General features: G+C 39.9%; 1 protein-coding gene across 1 annotated transcript in view; it reads right to left on the bottom strand.

Moving 5' to 3' along the window:
- Positions 1 to 11,512, bottom strand: part of nhsa (Nance-Horan syndrome a (congenital cataracts and dental anomalies)) — a 72,314-nt gene extending 60,802 nt beyond the window's left edge. The window contains exon 1 of the mRNA XM_059341301.1: positions 11,065 to 11,512. Coding sequence (XP_059197284.1) covers positions 11,065 to 11,344 — 280 coding nt within the window. The 5' untranslated portion in view covers positions 11,345 to 11,512. The remainder of the gene's footprint in view (positions 1 to 11,064) is intronic.
- Between the last annotated feature and the right edge of the window lie 6,637 nt (positions 11,513 to 18,149).

Raw genomic sequence — 18,149 nt, forward strand, 5'->3', positions numbered from 1 at the left:
GAACAAAGTATACAAAATGCCTGAGGGAGCGGGCAGGCACAGAAATTACTGGCAAGAATAAAAGATGAATCCGGATGGCGAGGAAGTATCCCAAAGGAGGAGGGTATAAAGGAGGGAGGAACAAAAGCCAGTGCAGGAGGGTGAACTTGCGCGTGCTTCCTAGCACAATGAGCCAGGCGGAGGAGTCGTCCTCTCACGTTGACCTGTCCGGGAAAGCCTGTGTGGAGGCCTCAGGTCATTCTACAATGCCACAACTGGATGTGTTATCTGGAGCATTAAAATCATGCACATATGGCATGAATTCTCCACTATGAAAAAAAAATGTAAAAGTAGATTTCCCTATCTGCTAATAAATTATTTATACTAGGTGAGTTCTTGCCATTTTCCCTAATGGAGAACTAGTCTTGGGAAGATAAAAGTTAGAAAAGGAAACATTTGCGTCAAAAGTGACGCTGTTCATTCGTGGGAAGGTGTTGCGATGACAAGAAGCAGAGCACCTAAACCTCCGTATCCAGGTCAGTGACGCTCGTTCAAAAACACTCCACCAGCCTGATACAGGGCGCCCTCCACCACTTGCATTTAAAGTGTAAATCAGTGTGACAAGTGAGAGCCCACAGGATGGTACAAACACAGCAGGAAGCAGATAAGACCGTGAAGAGGGAGTTTGGCCTGGGGATGGCTTATTTCATCAGACCGCCATTTGTCATGAACAAGACAGAAAAAACAAAATGTTAAAAGATGCTTTATGACTGAGGCTTTATCCATAACAAAGTCTGTGAGTGGAAGTGGAGTTTCTGTTTTTTGTTGAGTGTAGTTACCATTTAAGTCAAGAAGGAAGAAGAGAGATGACAACAAAATCAAATCTTTAAAAAAAATTGTTGACATTTCGGGAAATACTCTTATTTGTTGTCTTGCAAAGAGTTAGATGAGAACTTCGATATCCCTATCAATGACTGTCTGTTAGATATGAGGCAATAGTTTTTATGCAAACTGTTCCCTGAGAGTGATGTTGTTCTTCTCATCTAAAGTAATTTTGAACAGTGTCGAGAGAATCAGGTCTAGACATTATCTGGAGTTGCGAAATCAGTGTTTTGTTATTGTAGCCAGTTCCTAATTTGGTCATAAACAGCCAAGTCTCTTGTCGTGCCTCAAATTTAATGATTATGGCTTTGGCCCTACCCACAGAAGTATCCAAATCTCATTGTCTCTCCAGTTAGACATTTACTTTGCTTTCTTTGCTTGGAATCAAGCTTGTAAGTTGCAGTGCATGTGGGAAAGGCACTGAACTCTCAACAACAAAGCTAATAATAAGAACATTTCTCAAAATGCCAAACTATTTCTTCAAATTCCAGTATAAAAACTCACAGTAGTAGTAGCTGTGAGGCTGCTTTATATTCTGTCACCTATTTACGCTTGGATGAGATAACTCCAAATGTCCCACAAAACTCTAAGGAAAACCCGACACCAGATAGTTTACGTGTGAAGATAGTTGTTTTAGCCTAACCCGATGAGCCCAGCATTTACCCACACCCTCATATCCACAGGTGCCTTTTTTTTTCTTTTTTTTTTTTTTTTACATCACTGGTGTGATGGTAGGATGATGGATGAAAAGCCTCTTTCAGCTTTAAAGACTCAACCTGCTGATCCACTGGCTCGTATACAGAGGCGAGGTGAGGGGAGTTCACATTCCAGTCAAATCCCAGTCTAAACACCTGCATGGCAAAGACTACAAAATCACATGTGCTTCCTTCCTGTTTAAATATAATCTTCTTTAACTTGCCCACCACTCAGCACTTTTACACCTTAGGTTTGTCTTAACGTCAGATGAGTATATGTCCATAATAAAAGCATGGGAGGGTCAATTTAATATGAAGTTCTTTTTACAGCTCTCTTGTCTCAGATGTATTATCTCTCACTTCCTTCTAATCTTTTTCACCAGATAATAAGCCATAATTCAGGTGACGTAAGAAAGAGTTCAGAAGAATTTTACTTGACTTTTTATCTCCCTGCAAAGATCCTGTATGCCCTCACATTTCTGTGAGAATAATTCCATTGCATAATATTTAAGTCTTTGTGATAGTGGTGGGCTGGGAGGAGGGGCTGTGGAGGAGCACAAAGCAGAGCAGGAGATCATATCATTGAGTTGGGAGGAGGAAATCTACGCAGGTGGCCTGAAATGCTCCTGGCTAGTGGCGGCAAGACAAAGACCAGCCGACAAAAGTTTTATAGCCCTCTGAGCTGTCAATATTTCTCCAGGTTGCCACGGAAAAGAATGTGGTGAGGTGTTGTAAACTGCATGCTACAGCAAACTTAGTTTAACGTGAGTTCAAACGTGTATTTATTTGATCTTTGGGCCAAATCTTGTAGTCTCAGCTACAGTATTAAGACAGCTACATGTGGGTTGAGCAGATGTTGTCGAGCCAAGAACAGACAATATCTCTCTCGAATAAATAGAGGTGAGGTTACATCAATCTTTATTTTGAAATTACAAGCAGTACTTGAACTGTTTTTGGTACAAGAAGTACCAAGAAAGCCAAGAAAAGTACCAGGTACAAAGTTGTTTATGTGTAGTTAAGGTGTTAAGTGCTTAAAAATTAAGTGTATATGTTGCTAGAGCTCAATGGGAGATTTAAAAGGAATGTAATGTTCATTTTCAGGTTCATACTTTCGGGGTTTGTCATAGAATATGTTTGAATTTTTGAATTTTCGAAAAAACACAATTTTTCTCATAGTTTCTGTCTGAATATACGTCCATTCACCTTCTGTCAGAAATGTTCAGTTTTGGCGCCTGTCTCTTTAAGACCTCCTCCTGAAAAAGCTCTGTCCCGATTGGTCCGTGATTCATGGCCTTTTGGTATTCGCACTCTTGGCGTCTCTGCACCATCATTGCAGTCGGTAAATGACTGTAACGGCACTGTAGTGTCATCACAACCATAGGGAACTTTAGATACCTTCAGATGATTTATATACTATACTATATTTCACAATGTTAACAAAAGTAAAAATAAGTGTATAAGGCCTGTGATTCGGATCCACTCCTAAATTTAAGGGGTTCTTCCTTGGCCCAGGCAAAACCTTTCCTCCAAATTTCATGAAAATCTGGTTAGTAGTTTTCCTGTAACCCTGCTGACAGTCACACTTTTTAATACGGGCCCTTTAAAACGATTGGAGGAAAGGGATGATAAACATCCCAAACTAGCCATGGAGCTGTTCATGGCTCAGTTCCTTCTGCAGTCATGAGAGACAACCTGGGTGGAAGACTTTGTTTAAGTTATTGAGTTGACTTTGACAGTTTAATAATCCCTAGCCCTGGACTGGGTTTTGCCGGTCCGCTGACCTGTGGCTATTCAGCATCATGTCAAACGTTAAATCCACTCTAATTGGCCGGTCAAGTCTTTGGAGGCCAAGTGATAAGCAAGATGGAGGCGGCTGTGTTTGCTCTTTTGTGTTTTGAAGGGGTGTGTAGTGGGGGGTTTTGAGGTCAGGAGCCTATTGAGGTCAGGGGGTAAATGACTTTGCCCCCCACCTCTTCTTCAGGACAGGCTTGAATTGTCCTGCTGGAGTCGCAGAACTCCATAAAGAGTAATGACTGCTGGGGAATTTATTTAATAAGTGTGAGTGTGTGTATTAGAGACACATACACGCCTCAGGGCAAGCAGATAGCTTATCATGGTCCCCAAGTCTGCAGAAGAAAAAACAATCGATTCTCACCAGCAACAAACTAAAAGCTTAACTTCTCCTAGAGGAAGAAAAACAGAAATCTTAATCATTCATTCCAATGCAGAGGCCCAAAACACACTCAATATAAATGTCTGTATACCTGAAAATATACAGAAGACCAGCATAGGGATTTTAGGTGAGCGTATAGACGGCCACACTCAGAAGCACTTGCTCCATGGAGGGTCCCACCACAGGAATGTAAAGTGTAATCACTCACACATTTCCCTCAAGAAAACCCTTAACCTTAATTTTAACAAAACGTCTCCTTTCATAAACAAACACAGCCTCGACCCCTAACTCCAGTTTCTCCCCCATCTCCCCTAATCACACCATGCCATCCAGGCCAATTTAGGGAGCATGTGTGGGGTGCAAGGTCCCAGAAGTGCAAGCGAGCACTGTGGTTTCCTGGTCACTGGCTTTTTGGAATGCTTGACTTGACAGAACGGCTCAGCAGAAACCACTTCAATCACAGGCCGAGCAATCCATGGGGGCTGAGGTGCGGAGACGCACACATAGTTAATGGAGTGGAGGGGAAACCTTCAGTTCAGCTTGGTGCAAAGACCGCATTTCTCATTTCAATGTCAAACTACTTCGGTGTAAAAATAATTTGCTGACAATAATGTGTTTATACCATAATATCAAGTTACAGTGTAGAATTCTGAACAAAGCCATCGGTTTGTTCATAGTTACTACTTATTTCACAGTTCCAAAACTGCAGAGTCAGAGCGCTGAACATAAGCTGCCAGGAAGTAGAAATAAATGAGCGAATAGATAGAGTGGCTGACAGATGAATGAAAACAACAGGGCATAGCATCATGGCAGTCTAGGCCTTCTCAGTGTCTGTCTGGGAAGGTTCAGGAATAAATGAACAGGTCTTTGAAATGTGCTCTATAATTAGCAGGGGTACTATATCAACGGCAGGTTGTCTGGACCTGCAGAAATATGCTAACACTTGTGATAATGACAGAGAAAAGAGGAGTCAGGGCTCTGGATCCTGTTCTAAAATGTGATCCAAGATTCACTCATGTGATTCTTTTCTTTGTGTGAATGACTTAAAGTCTTTGTTCGCTTAATGGAAAGAGATTGAGGCGGGGGCCATTAAGTTCTTTCCACATCTGTTCCCATCAAATATAGTTAAAAGCATGATGTAATTTTCTGCAGCTTGGGGTCTTTATATTGAAATAATAACAAATACAGAGTTTGGTGTGCAGTAGCGTCGAATTATGGGAGTAGTTGTCATCATTACCATTGCCGTCATTGCAGTCAGCTCTTTTTACCGGGTCACCTTCTCTCCAAATCAAACGGAGCAGGTGATTGGAACTGGTAAAAAAAATCTGAATAATGCAGTTTCATGTTAAAATAATTTTCTTCTCCATCACTGTTTGGCGGACACAGGACGTCCTGAGCCGGGCTCCCGCAAACATTTGCTCAGCTTTTTTCTCTGACGACTTAAAACCCAGACGTGAAATGACCAAAATCCTTATCCAGTTAAAATATATCATTAAAAACAATCAATATCTATTAAGTTTATCATTAAAACAGGTCTTAAAACTGGATAAAAAGTCAATTTATGACAGATACTGACAGACAACCACAATGCTGACGCTTGCACAAATGGGTTATTATGCCAGTGACAGGTAACCAGATAAAACAGGCCTTTACCTTGATTAAAATAACAGCTTTCTTTTGGTTTTGAAATTGTTGAAAACATTAGGGATACAGTAAGTTCATAGCTCAACAAAATATATAACATAGGTCTAATCATTTTAGGACATTTGAATGCAGAAAAGTTACATATTATACCTTTAACTCAGCTATTTGATAAATAAAAAATATAATATTTTAACTCTGTAGTTAAATGTAACTCCAGAGGTCACTACAGATAAAATTGGATTTCACTCACTGACAAAATATTTTCATTCCTGCACTATCTGAAGCTCTATCCTGAACGCTAACATCGATAGATATTGACCTCGAATGGAGTGAGTATTGACTCGCTGTTGCACCCTCACTTAGTAAATCAAAGTCCCAGTAATGGTGGGACTGGGTCAATGAAATGCAGAATTGAAGGGACTGTCAGCGGGTTAATGTGGTTTCCTGGTCTGAGCTGCTGGTCTAAGTGGAGTCTAAAGCAGCATAAATGATGTGCTACTGCCGTCCACAGAAACATTCATTCCAGGCCATGAGGCTCGCAGAGCTGAAGTGGAAGACCGGCTCTGGAGTGAAATAAAAAAACAGAGAGGATGGCGACTGCAGAGCATAAATACATGGTGCTCGATTTTACCCGAGGGGTTGTTTAAGCAAGCGGAAAAGTAACACAGTGGAAACCCTGAAGCACCTTTGAGCATGGTCGTGAGAAATTGTAATTGCCGCAGGCTCTTGTCTTTTCTCAAATGTTACATAACATGCAGTATGTGTCAAGCAGAGTACTGTGTTAGCTGATTTCACTTACGCTAAGTGAACCTGACAATTACAAATGTACAACTAGAATTTTAAAGCAAACTTAATTAGTCAGCTGGTTAGAAATCCACATGTATGAAGGGACTGTGAATCCTGCACACTTGATAATATTATTTCTACGACCAGCAATCTCAAAGATAAGATATTGATCCTGGCTGTTTGTATGCTGGATGGTTTCCAAACCTTTTCTCTTGGTGTTCATTACTATCAATTAAAATTTGTATGCACATAATGATCCTAAATATGTACAAGCGTGAAATAAACCTTATCACTGTCAAACTAATACTTCAGAGCCACAAGATGATCGTGCAAGACTACAGTTTGCAACATTAATGCATGATGGATTTAACTGGAAACCGGTTTTGTATCCGTAATGAGCAAAAAGAGCAGGACACAGTGCCAAAAATGTGAGGCATCTCTCGTGCTGCTTTGTTTAAAGTTTTGTCTGAGTTTTACTGAGACTAATGCGCTCCTCTGTTTGGTATTGTGAGACAGTCCTGTAGGAGGAATGTGGTAAACTGCCAGCCATGTGCTCTTGGACCAGAAAAGCCAGAGGGCCACTTGCCGCCACAAGTATTACAGCTCCCCCTCCGCATTGAGCCAGTGTAACTTAAAACCAAGCAGAGTGCTCTAACATGCGACTGCACTACGGAGACCGGTCTGGCTGAGGAGCTCTGATGGTAGTCAAACACAGACGTTGATGGGGTGTCACGGGAGAGCTGTCCAAACACAGAGCTGTGGGATACATGCCAGGCTACGTGTGCTGAAGTGCTGTTTGTGTGTGAGGAGGAGGAGGAAGGGAAAGAAAGAGCATTTCGAATGGATTGGGATGAATAGATAACCAAACAGAGACAACTTCTTCTTATTTTTTAGTTACCTTTTCAAGTCTTGTCTATAAGATCTGTGGCATTATTTAGTTGGATTCCACAGTAGGGCTGGGCGATATATGAATATAAAAAATATATCAATATATTTTCAAAGGTGATATGGAATTAAAACTATATCGCATACATCGATATAGATCAATTTTTCTTTCTTTATATATAAATGCTGCCCTTACTAGGGTCTGTCATATTTACTTATTTTGTAATGTTCATTATTCTTCTCTCATATAAATATATTTATTTTAGAAAAAGATTGGTCTATTTTTTTCATAGGCTATTTTTATTGAAGATATTTTTTTATTTAAATGTGCACTTTATGGAGCTTTGATTTTAAAATAAGGTTGTTGTTATACAGTATTTATGTTCACTTAAATAAACGGTTTCAGTAAAACTACTTGTGACATGTCATATTTGGCTTTGACTGAACATTTGCTCTCACTTTGCGATAAAAATATCGGGATATATATATTGTATATCGATATTTAGCCTAAATATATCGGACTTTTGGTCCATATCGCCCAGCCCTATTCCACAGTATAAATAGCCACGTCAATCAATCACAGACAGTAGAAGCATCACTTAAGTGTCTATATATGGACCTGCTGGTGTACTAAGTACCGCTCTTGCCCAGCTGGTGTTGTTGATAGAGAATAAAAGGCTCGATATGAGATGATGGAGCAGAAGTGAAAGAGAGATACTGCACTTGTAGCAAGTAGTTTGACCTAAATGTGTCAGCACCACGCCAAGCATTTAAAATATACCTGCATACAAACATTACCACAGAGGGATTTGGGAAACAGATATTACACAACAATGGTTCTTGTCTGATGCACCAACAGAAATAAAAACTGCCAAACAAGCAGTGTGGCTTTCATCGGACAGCACCTGTATCAATGGGTCAATATCTGATAATCCAATATGGCGAATGAATCCGCAGCTGTGTCCTTCAGCGGTCGTCCCAGAGACAAGTCGCAGCCACATCATAAAAGCCCACCCCCGCCCACTGAGCTCAGGGTGCCTTGAACTGCTCCATTTACACTAATTGTCATTCAGATGAGGGAGGGTTGTGTTGTTTAAGGCTGCCCCTGACACACATTAATATGAAAAGCACAATTAAGAGTAATTAGGCTTTTCCAGGCAAAAGGGGGTTATCTGGGAACCTTGCACGCAAGATCTACTGTACGACATGCAGCATTAATGGATGTGATCATTTCATTGCAACATGTTCACTCCACTATGTAGATGTAGGATGAATCATTTGACTTAAATGTAGTCATTGGATGTCAACTTAATCACAAACGGAGCTGGGAGTGCTTTACTTCTAAAATATGGCTCTATTAAAAGCACTACTAGAATATTATTATCAGTCATTCCCAGAGTTGGGTTTTTAAAGTAGCTTCCCAGATCAATTTACACAGAATGTGGTTAGATACAGAGAGCTCAAGTCATTAAAAATGTATGATGAACTCATAAGAAACTAGATGCTGTGTCAGTTATAATCATCTATTAACACTATGTGCTGCGTTACAGCTCAGAGAGGAGCAAATATGAAGTGATGGAGCCTCTTTAGATCAAGCTAAAACTGCCTTCAAGACCAAATCCGGTTGCCTGAGATATGTAGATATGACAAGGATGACGCTTTTACAGATATATTACAAACGATCAACCAATTGTGTCAGGAAAACTGGTCTGCAAATTTAGCCTCAAACAGAAGATACAAATGCTGGCGGCGAAAAAAAACTCTGCAGACGTCTCCAAGTTTAAACCAGGTTTAAGAGGGGTCAGGTCTGTCTTTTGGTTGTGGCAGGCAGCAGATAAATACCTGCAGGCAACCCATTCACAGACCACAGGAAGCAGGGTCTGGGGGATATGCAAGGACTTGCTGAACCTAAACTAAAGCGGGGTAAATCCAGTGGGGTATGTCCAAACTGGAGGAACTGTTCCGGGGCGGTCCGGACAATTCTGAGGGTAGTTGAGGGGCGCCAAGGTTTCCTAAGTGCTTCCTGGAGAGAGGGTTTATACATAAACACACACACCCCAATATCACATCAACCCCCCTCCAAGTCACTCAGGGGGACACACAGAGACTTTAAAAGAGCCAGGCGATGGCCTCATGCTGTGTTATCAGGGTAATGAATTCTCACTGGTGGGCAAGCAAAGTTCAGCACATGAAGCAGGACAACAGTGAAGAGCAGAGCATCATGGTTAACTTGAGAGACTTTAGCACAGTGATACTCAACTTAGGTTGGCTCGCACGCCAGATAGGGCGCCACGTGGCCCGCTGACAATTCTTTTTTTGTACTATGGATGTAAATAAGTTGCAGGAGTGCATAAACAAGCTCCAAAATAGAGCTTGTGTATCAAAAAAGTGCCAGGGGAGGATCCCCCGGATGTCCCAACAGAGGTCAGAGCTAAATATTCTATTCTTTCAGTCCCCGCAGGAGCAGTTTATGTTCATGAATCATTCCAACATTTGAATGACTTCATGACTGAAGGTTCAAACTATGTTAAATGTTGTACAAACTCAAACTCCTAACCAAAGCGTTTAAAACGTAAGTGCAGTAGAATAGCTGATTTATCTGTCTTATAGGCCTTGTAGGGCTGGGCAATAATTCAATTTAATGTATCGATTTTTATCGGAATCATACTGTTTTTATTCATTCTGTTTTTTTGCACATACTAACTCAAAGTATGCATTCATTATTTTTTCCCCTATAATTTCACTTTAAAGTGTTATGTCAATTTTGCACTAAGGTTTTAATTTACTTTTTATTGATTTAATTGCCAAAAAACATACTATATTGTGATATATATTGTTATCAAGATATGCATTGACCTACAGTCATGGAAAAAAAATTTAGAACACCATTTTTCTTCAATTTCTTGTTCTCTTTAATGCCTGTTACAACTAAATACATTTGTCTGGACAAATATAATCACAACAACAAAAATAGCTCATAATGGTTGAATCTGAGAGCTGATATCTAGCCATTTTCCATGGTTTTATTGATAGTAACCAAAATCATTATCAAGAAAACCATGGAAAATCATTAGATTTGTCCAAACAAATGTACCTTTAGTTGTACCAGGCATTCAAATGAACAAGAAATTGAAGAAAAAGGGTGTTCTAATATTTTTCTCCATGACAGTATATCAGGGTGGAAAGCTTTGGCCATATCACCCAGCCCTAAGGCCAAGTAGTGTTAATCCCTGTGTAAGGTAAAGCTTAGTCATACCTAAGTTAATAAATCAGTTAATTTGAAAGATGTGATATGGACCTTTAAACGCTTATTCATTTTATTTGATATATATTTGCAATGCTTGTTTATTAACTGGCTCCTGCCCAGCACAACTCTTGCTTGAAACTTTTCATATAAAAATACGACAAAATACATTGTAGACATTGTAACAGCGAAAAACATACAGGTACACTGCTGCCCACCTGGACCAATGTGCGTCAATAATAACGTTACCTATAAAGCCATAACCAGCATTGTCCGAGAGGAAAACCCCTGCCTATAGCGACGTAATAGCAAAAAAAAAAGTCTCCAGTAGCATGAGCTGGGACAGGCAGGCTGACACACGCCCCTCAGCGTGGGAAGACATGAAAGCAACAGCGCGTGTCTCCCAATATCAACTAATAAGCTAATGGTCCGCAAAAACAACCACGCTAACTCACATTTGCTAAAAAATAATGACTAAATAAAAACGTCTGTGGTTAAATAAACTGACTTACCGTTCGCTGGTTGTGCAAAAAATATGACTTTAGAGCGACTTTATGGTACTTTCAAGTAGTTTTAAGATAGTATGGTAAGGTTTCATTAGTGACTTAACATTATGTAACTTGTGGTACATTTAGCAAACTTTTTTTTAAAGCTACGTCATTACTTTTTGCAGGAAAACAGTGAGTGGTGGAAATGTTGCCTCCTCGTGCCGTTGTCTTTTAGAGCAGCGCGCCCAGGACAATATGAAACAGATAATAATGACTGAGAGTACTCACGCACTGCCTCCTGTTTGGGGTCCAGCTCGGAGCAGGTCTGCTGAAGTTGGTTAATCTTACTCTGCAGCCCCCTGACCCGCATGTTGGTGGACGTGAGGTCGTTTTCCAGCTCCTGGAATATGGAGCAGGCATGTTTGGCCAGGTCCGACAGCTGCCGCAAGGTCCGAGATAGAGCCACATTACTGATGGAGACTAGATCCTCGAAAAGCAGACTCTCCTCGTTTGGGATTTGATGTCTGCACAGTAACTGAGGTTCCACGACTCGTTTGGCAAATGGCATGTTGGTGTGGACCGGCGAATAAATCCAACAAAAGTGACCCAAGAGTGAGCAGAAAGCAGTTCTCTCCCCTCGGCCCCTGATCCAGATTTTCTGAATTCAGCTGCTGCTGCTGATGCCCCCCATCCTTTCATTTGTTAGAGAGGACTGTTGTGCTCCTGGCTGCCGCGCCGGGTCATCTGCTGTCCCTAATGCTAGTGTGTTTTTCACTGCTCCAAAGTAGAGGTGGTTTTTAAAAAAGGCGGGGGGAAAACCTGGAGCGGAGTGCCGGGATTTACTGGATCAGGACTCCCTCCCTCTCTGCTGAGCTGCCGTGTTGGCTTCACAGCACCCAGGAAAAATGTGTCCTCAAAAACTTTCAGAACTACGGAAGAGGATTAGGGCCAGGTAGGAGAAAAAAAAATCATTATTTAGTTGGAGAAAAAGTCGAAATGACGAGTATAAAGTCGAAATAAATACAATGTAGAGAAACAAAGTCGAAATACAATGTTGAAAATAAAGTTGAAATACAATGTTGAAAAAATATGTATATACTATATAACATAATACAATATATGTCAAAAAAATTCACATAAATAACATAAAAGCAGATTTTCGCCAAAACAATAGTTATGTAGCCTACTACCAAGAACAGCTTATTTATGTGTGGGGGGGTTTTGTACTACTACACCCTTAAATATTGTAGTTATTGCTCGTTCCATGACATTTATGAAAATCAGGTTGTTGCTTGCAGTCTACCTAGATGTGCCGTTTCTCTGAAAACAATGTTACTCTGATGACTTATTGACATGAATCTCTGAACATCTTTCCAACTTTACTTAAAACAAAAAGTTTACTTTATACTCATCATTTCTTTTTCTAAAAATCGTATTTCAACTTTATTCTCGACATCTCGATTTTATTCTCATTATTTTGATTTTTTCTCAAACTGCATTAATGGAAAAAAAAAATCCTCCTCTCATTATTTTTTTCCTCATACCTGGCCCCAATCCTCTTCCATACAGAACGGGCGCTGCATACATTGGAAAAATTGAACTAAATACATTTACGCAAACACTGTACTTAGGTGCAATGTTGAGGTATTTCCATTTTTACTTTTGCTTTTACATTTTGGGGGGAAATATAAGGGATGAGGCAGCATGCTATTATCTGTGTTACATAGGATGGGCGTGGTTTAACCCTCCTGTTATGTTGCGGGTCAAATTGGACCATTTCAAAGTTCAAAAATCTAAAAAAAATAAATAGTAAAAAGTATTTTTTGGGGATGAAACTTGATTGGCTTAATAAGTGTTATCAACATATAAAATGAAAATGGTTCATTTTACATATCAATGTCATGTAAAACCATTGTATTTTATATGTAGGTCTTTCCCATGTACATTAAAAAAAGTTTTAAAATGCATTTTCTTAAATGAAAAACAACTGAATTATCCTCATTGAACCATGATCTGTGAGAGGTAAATAACACCATTGCACTAAATATTGATTGAAATGGTTAGTAATGGAGGTAATGATGAGATATAAACAATGTTTATTGGAATTTTTTGGTTTCTGACACTTTTGGAAAATTAAACATGCCCCGGGTCATATTGACCCACAAACATTATTGCTGTTCCATCACGAATACAGCTATTGACACATTTTACTCAGATCTAACTTGTACTCATAAAGTACACCGTGTTTGCAGAATGCTCCTTTGTTGAATTTGTTTTAGATTTGTTTAAAGGTTTAGGTTTAGGTTTGTGTACGGTTTTAGATGGAAATGTTTTGGGCCATTGTCCCGTGTTATCCCTTGTTGGCCACTGTAAAAGACACACATGAAAAGATCACTGGTTCCAGTCTCCAGTTGAGCTCAAAATGTAAATACTTGCTGGTTTTCTGAGTCTTCTATAATAACAATCAGAATGTCTTTGGGGTTTTGGCTGCTGGTCAGACAAAACAACACATATTAATAATCTTCTGTTCTATAACTGTGATGGACATTTTCCCTATTCTTTTTACTTTTAAAGACCAAACTAATCATTGATTGATCAAAACATAACAGGCAGACTTATTGAAATTGTAACATAAAGACATAGAAATTACGAAATGTATCCTGGACAAGCATCTCACTGCTTTTGTTATTTACACACTGGTGGTTTGGCTGAATTATGGCTGAAATGTAGACAAAAATCTCAGGGGGGGACGAACAGCTACTCATGTCCGCCTCTTTCTTCCTCACATGAAAAAAAAGCTCACACTTGGATTATTTTATGTGTTCTCTCAACACCAAGCAAGGGGAGGTCAGGGATCACACGGCTTTTGTTATTTACACGATGGTGGTTTGGCTGAATTGTAAGCCAAAATCTGAGGGGGACAGACAGCTACTCATGTCCGCCTCTTTCTGCCTCACATGAATAAAAAAGTTGGATTATTTTTATGTGTTCCTTCAACACCAAGCATGAAGAGGTCATAAAGTTCAGACAAAAGGAGACAGGGTATCTGGCTAAGCTGCAGTTAAATACGTGTTTGTGACAAAGACTTAAGGAGGACTCAAATTATTATGAGGTGCTAGCTTTGATGTGATTTTTTTTTTTGCAATTTGTAGGATATTTTCTTCATTTATTCTTCATTCGGAATGAAATTAAGGGTTCCCATTTTACTTTATAATTTCCCTGTCTAGGTTAATCTTTGCTTTTAACCTCTGTGTGCAGACCTGACAGCCTGGGCCGAGCTTCATTCACATTTGCTGAATGAGTGTTTAACTAAATCCCACCAGCTGACGGGGCCAGAATCGGCAGAGGTGACAGCCTAAAAGCCCTTCCTGTGGCCTAACTAATGTCCACACCAGAAGTGCAACCTTTGCAAAGCCCAGGGCCCGGGACAAAGGAGAGACGAGAGAAACGGTGTATGCCGTCATCTTTGAGCAATGGTGCTGCAACAAAGGGGCTAACTTGAACAGACAAAAACTGGTAATCTTTGTTGTGAGAAGGGTCAGCTTTAACTTTAAGCCACCGGGTGGTGAAGTTATTGAGAAGCCATCACATATATATACAGTGTAATGACAATGAACTTGAAAAAGAACATGTCTTTCATTAGATTAATGGAGTTTCTGCTGAATTTCAGTTAAGATTTGATCATTACAATGTACTTTATGTGACATCTACCGAAGTCTGTCACCAATGATGGAGGAAGTACTCAGATCCCTTACTTAAGTAAAAGTACTAATATCACACTGTGAAATTACTACACTGCAAGTAAAAGTCAAGTCAAAGTACAAAAGTATCAGCATCCAAATGAACTTAAAGTACTCTTTATGCAGAATGGACCCACTCAGATTGTTTTACATATTCCAAATATATTTTTTAGATTATTTGCTTTGATGCATTCATGTAAGCAGTGTTTCCATTTTGTAAAGATAGGGCTATTTTAACTACTTATTATACTGTTATGAGGTTTATTTAAAATAATGTCTAATCACTTGAAATTGATCATGTTTTTTATGTTATATATATTGATGTGAAAAGTAACTGTCAGCTAAATGTAGTGGAGTAAAAAGTACAATATTTGCCTCAAAATGTAGTGAAGTAGAAGTATAAAGTTCCATAAAATGGAAATACTCAAGTAAAGTACAAGTTCCTAAAGTACAAAGTACAGTACTTGAGTAAATATACTTAGTTACTTTCCTCCACTGTCTGTCACTGAAATCGCTAAATGTGTCTCCAGTTTGATAAATAAAAAGTAATAACCACAGAGATAATAATAATCCAGTTGCTAACTTTGAGTGAGCTAGCTAGATGCCAATTAAATCAAACAGGCATATACTTAGAGGCAACACATGGCTGACACATATAGTTTCCTCATCACGTGCAGCTGTCATCTTGAAATGCAAACCAAACACTTTTAAGTGGTATTTATAGTTCAGGGAGAATGCCCCCCTGTTAAGCTGTCTGATTGAATGACTACACACACTCCTCTCCTGATGTATAAGATGAAATAAAACCTGCAGTATGGGAGGAGATACTTGAAGTTGATGAAGCAGGTAATGACATGCTGGCCCGTGCCAAGTATTGGTTATGGCACAGAGAAGCTACAAGCGCCTTGTTGTCGTCTGGCATCCCGTGTCTGTCTCCCACATTGAACCCACTCCCTCCTGCTCATTCATTTTCTCAGATGTGGGAGCGACATATTATTCCAGAATACTTTAACACTGGCTCATACACCGCTTAGCTCAGTTTTCTTTGGATTTAAAAATCTGTTTCATTTTGATCTGTCTTAAACAATGTCCTGTGATTTCAATCACCCACAAGGATTCTTTCAGTCTTACTTGTCTTCAGTCCTCTGCTTTTATTCCTGCAGAATACCTCACATCCTGAAAATGAGTTATATGCTGCACTATTTCCAGGAAGAACGAGAAGCAAAATATATCAACCGTGCAGGCTGTAAGAAGACTGAGAGTCTACAGCCATGCTAGCAGCTCTGTGAGGCTGTGGGCTATTGAAGCACCGTGGCTTTGAGCTAATTTTGAACATTAGCATACTGGCATGGTCATCATGACTATGCTAACATGCTAATGGCAAAGGTGTTGCACATGACTTTCAGAATTACTTCCTGTCTGGGTTGTTATTGCCTCCATACGTCTCTCACCTCTGACCTCACAAGCAAACATGAAGGTGGCTGAGTTGAAATGGCAACAGCTAGTAGTGCTAACAATGGCAACATAGCAGACAAAGCTAACAGTGTTAATGGGGGTCAGCAAGCACGTACAAGGGCAACCTGATCGGCAACCTTCGGGTCTGAACGGTGAGGCAAACCATGAAGTGCCTTAAACTGCATTCTACCAAAAATTCCAACAGGGGGTGCTGACGGCGGCTGCAAAAGCATTTCGGTCCATTGGGGCGTGGCTACCTTTGATTGACAGGTCGCTAACAAGGCGAGCCATCATCAAAAGAGAAGCAAAGCAAGGCGTATCCACAGTAAAGTGTCAATAAAGTTATATATATATATATATGTATATATATATATATATATATATATGTGATAGTCTGGCGACCTGTCGAGGGTGTACCCATTTAAAAAAATATCTAATCACTTTAAATTGATTATGTTTTTATGTTAAATCTCGACCTGAAAGGCAACTAAAGCCTTCCACTAAATGTAGTGGAGTAAAAAGTAAAATATTTGCCTCAAAATGTAGTGAAGTGTATAAAGTTACATATGTGGAAATACCCTGTACTTAGTTACATTACACTACTGAAAACAAGGTTGTTGATATAACATGTGAGTGAGCTAGAAAGGTCTGAATAAATATCACAGTCAGTCCTTGATTGTGATCAAAGCAGCTTCTTGGAGTGAGTGTGAGTTTTGAATGTAACATGAATGAGAGAGAAGTAGGCCTATCAGTGGGTGAGGTGTGTAAATGGGAGCCAAGTGTGTCAGCGGATATTTTTGGACGCCAGTGGCGGAGGGTCTGGGAATACAGCCATCAGTGGCGATCTGCTTGACCCTTGGTTGTTATGTCTGTGTCGGAGAAAGCACAGCTGCTTTGTGAGAGCCAGAGGGTTATGAAGGCAGCCCGTTTGATCTCTGTTGCTCCTATACCGCTGATAGGGCAACGACATCTATATCATCTGTTAATTTTTTCCAAGTATTAGAAGTGAGAAGAACTACATTCTTTTGGTATTTCAATGCAATTTTCTCTTGTTGCTCTTGTTGTAGGCAACCTGCGGCTCCAGAGCCACATGTGGATCTTCAGGCCATCTACAGCAGCTCCCTGTGACCAAAAACTTATATGTAATAATAACAGTTATTTCTTTACAGTTTAATTAGGGCCTCGAGGCAATCGCACCGAGCACTGGTCCCATACAGCAATAGCTGTAGGGACCAGTGCTCGGGGCTCTACTTCTACGTCTACTCCCCCGTCATAATTTCACCTAGAGACTCCATTTAAACTTTAAACAGTAGACACAAGTCTTGTGTATCGGTGTATTAATCCACGTTTCGATAGGTCATATAGTTTTTTATCAATCCCTGTTCAATGACCATGATCATTTTTGGAGAAATTCTGAGATTATAATGGGTGTGTATTGCACGGAATGTTCGTGTCACAGTGTGTTACATCATCGCCTGAGTGTAGAGGGAGAGAAAAAATTGTCAAAAAATAAATTTGAAAACAGCGCTCCAGGCCGCAAATTTCACTCTTTCAGATAATTTATACATAGAAACGTAGGAAAATTTGTCTTCTCACTCACAATCCTCTGGTAAAGCTGTCAGAGTTATAGTTTGGGCGTAAGACGCACAGATGCACCACCAACACCACCAACAGCCTCATTGGGTCCCATATTAAAAACGCAGGAAGATTTCGGAAAAAAGGAAGATGGAACAGTTTTTTTAGATCCCTCTAACAAAGCTATTTTTTATTTTTTCTTAAAAAAAAATCATATGTAGACGTTCAGGAAGAACTTGGGACACTCAAAGTGGAGTCGGATCAATGATAGGTATTATGGTTTTGCCAAAAATGCTTTCTGTTCGAAGCCAGAAATTCCAGTCCACCTCTGGACCTCTGTTCACCTCTGGCTGCTGTCACTGTCAGGTGTCAGTTAATTCTGTTGATTGCTTTGATCTGATTGCCTTTGATCTTTGATGTGATTACAGTTACAGATACACACACACACACACACATGCGCGTAAGCACTCACACTCAAACTCAAATACATGCTTCAAACACACACGCGCGCAAACACACACACAGGTAACTTTATGCGATTTTCGCTACACACACACACACACAGGTAACTTTATGCGATTTTCGCTACACACACACACACAC

Source organism: Centropristis striata, chromosome 9 (assembly GCF_030273125.1).
Source record: "Centropristis striata isolate RG_2023a ecotype Rhode Island chromosome 9, C.striata_1.0, whole genome shotgun sequence".
In the NCBI taxonomy this organism is placed as follows: Eukaryota; Metazoa; Chordata; class Actinopteri; order Perciformes; family Serranidae; genus Centropristis; species Centropristis striata.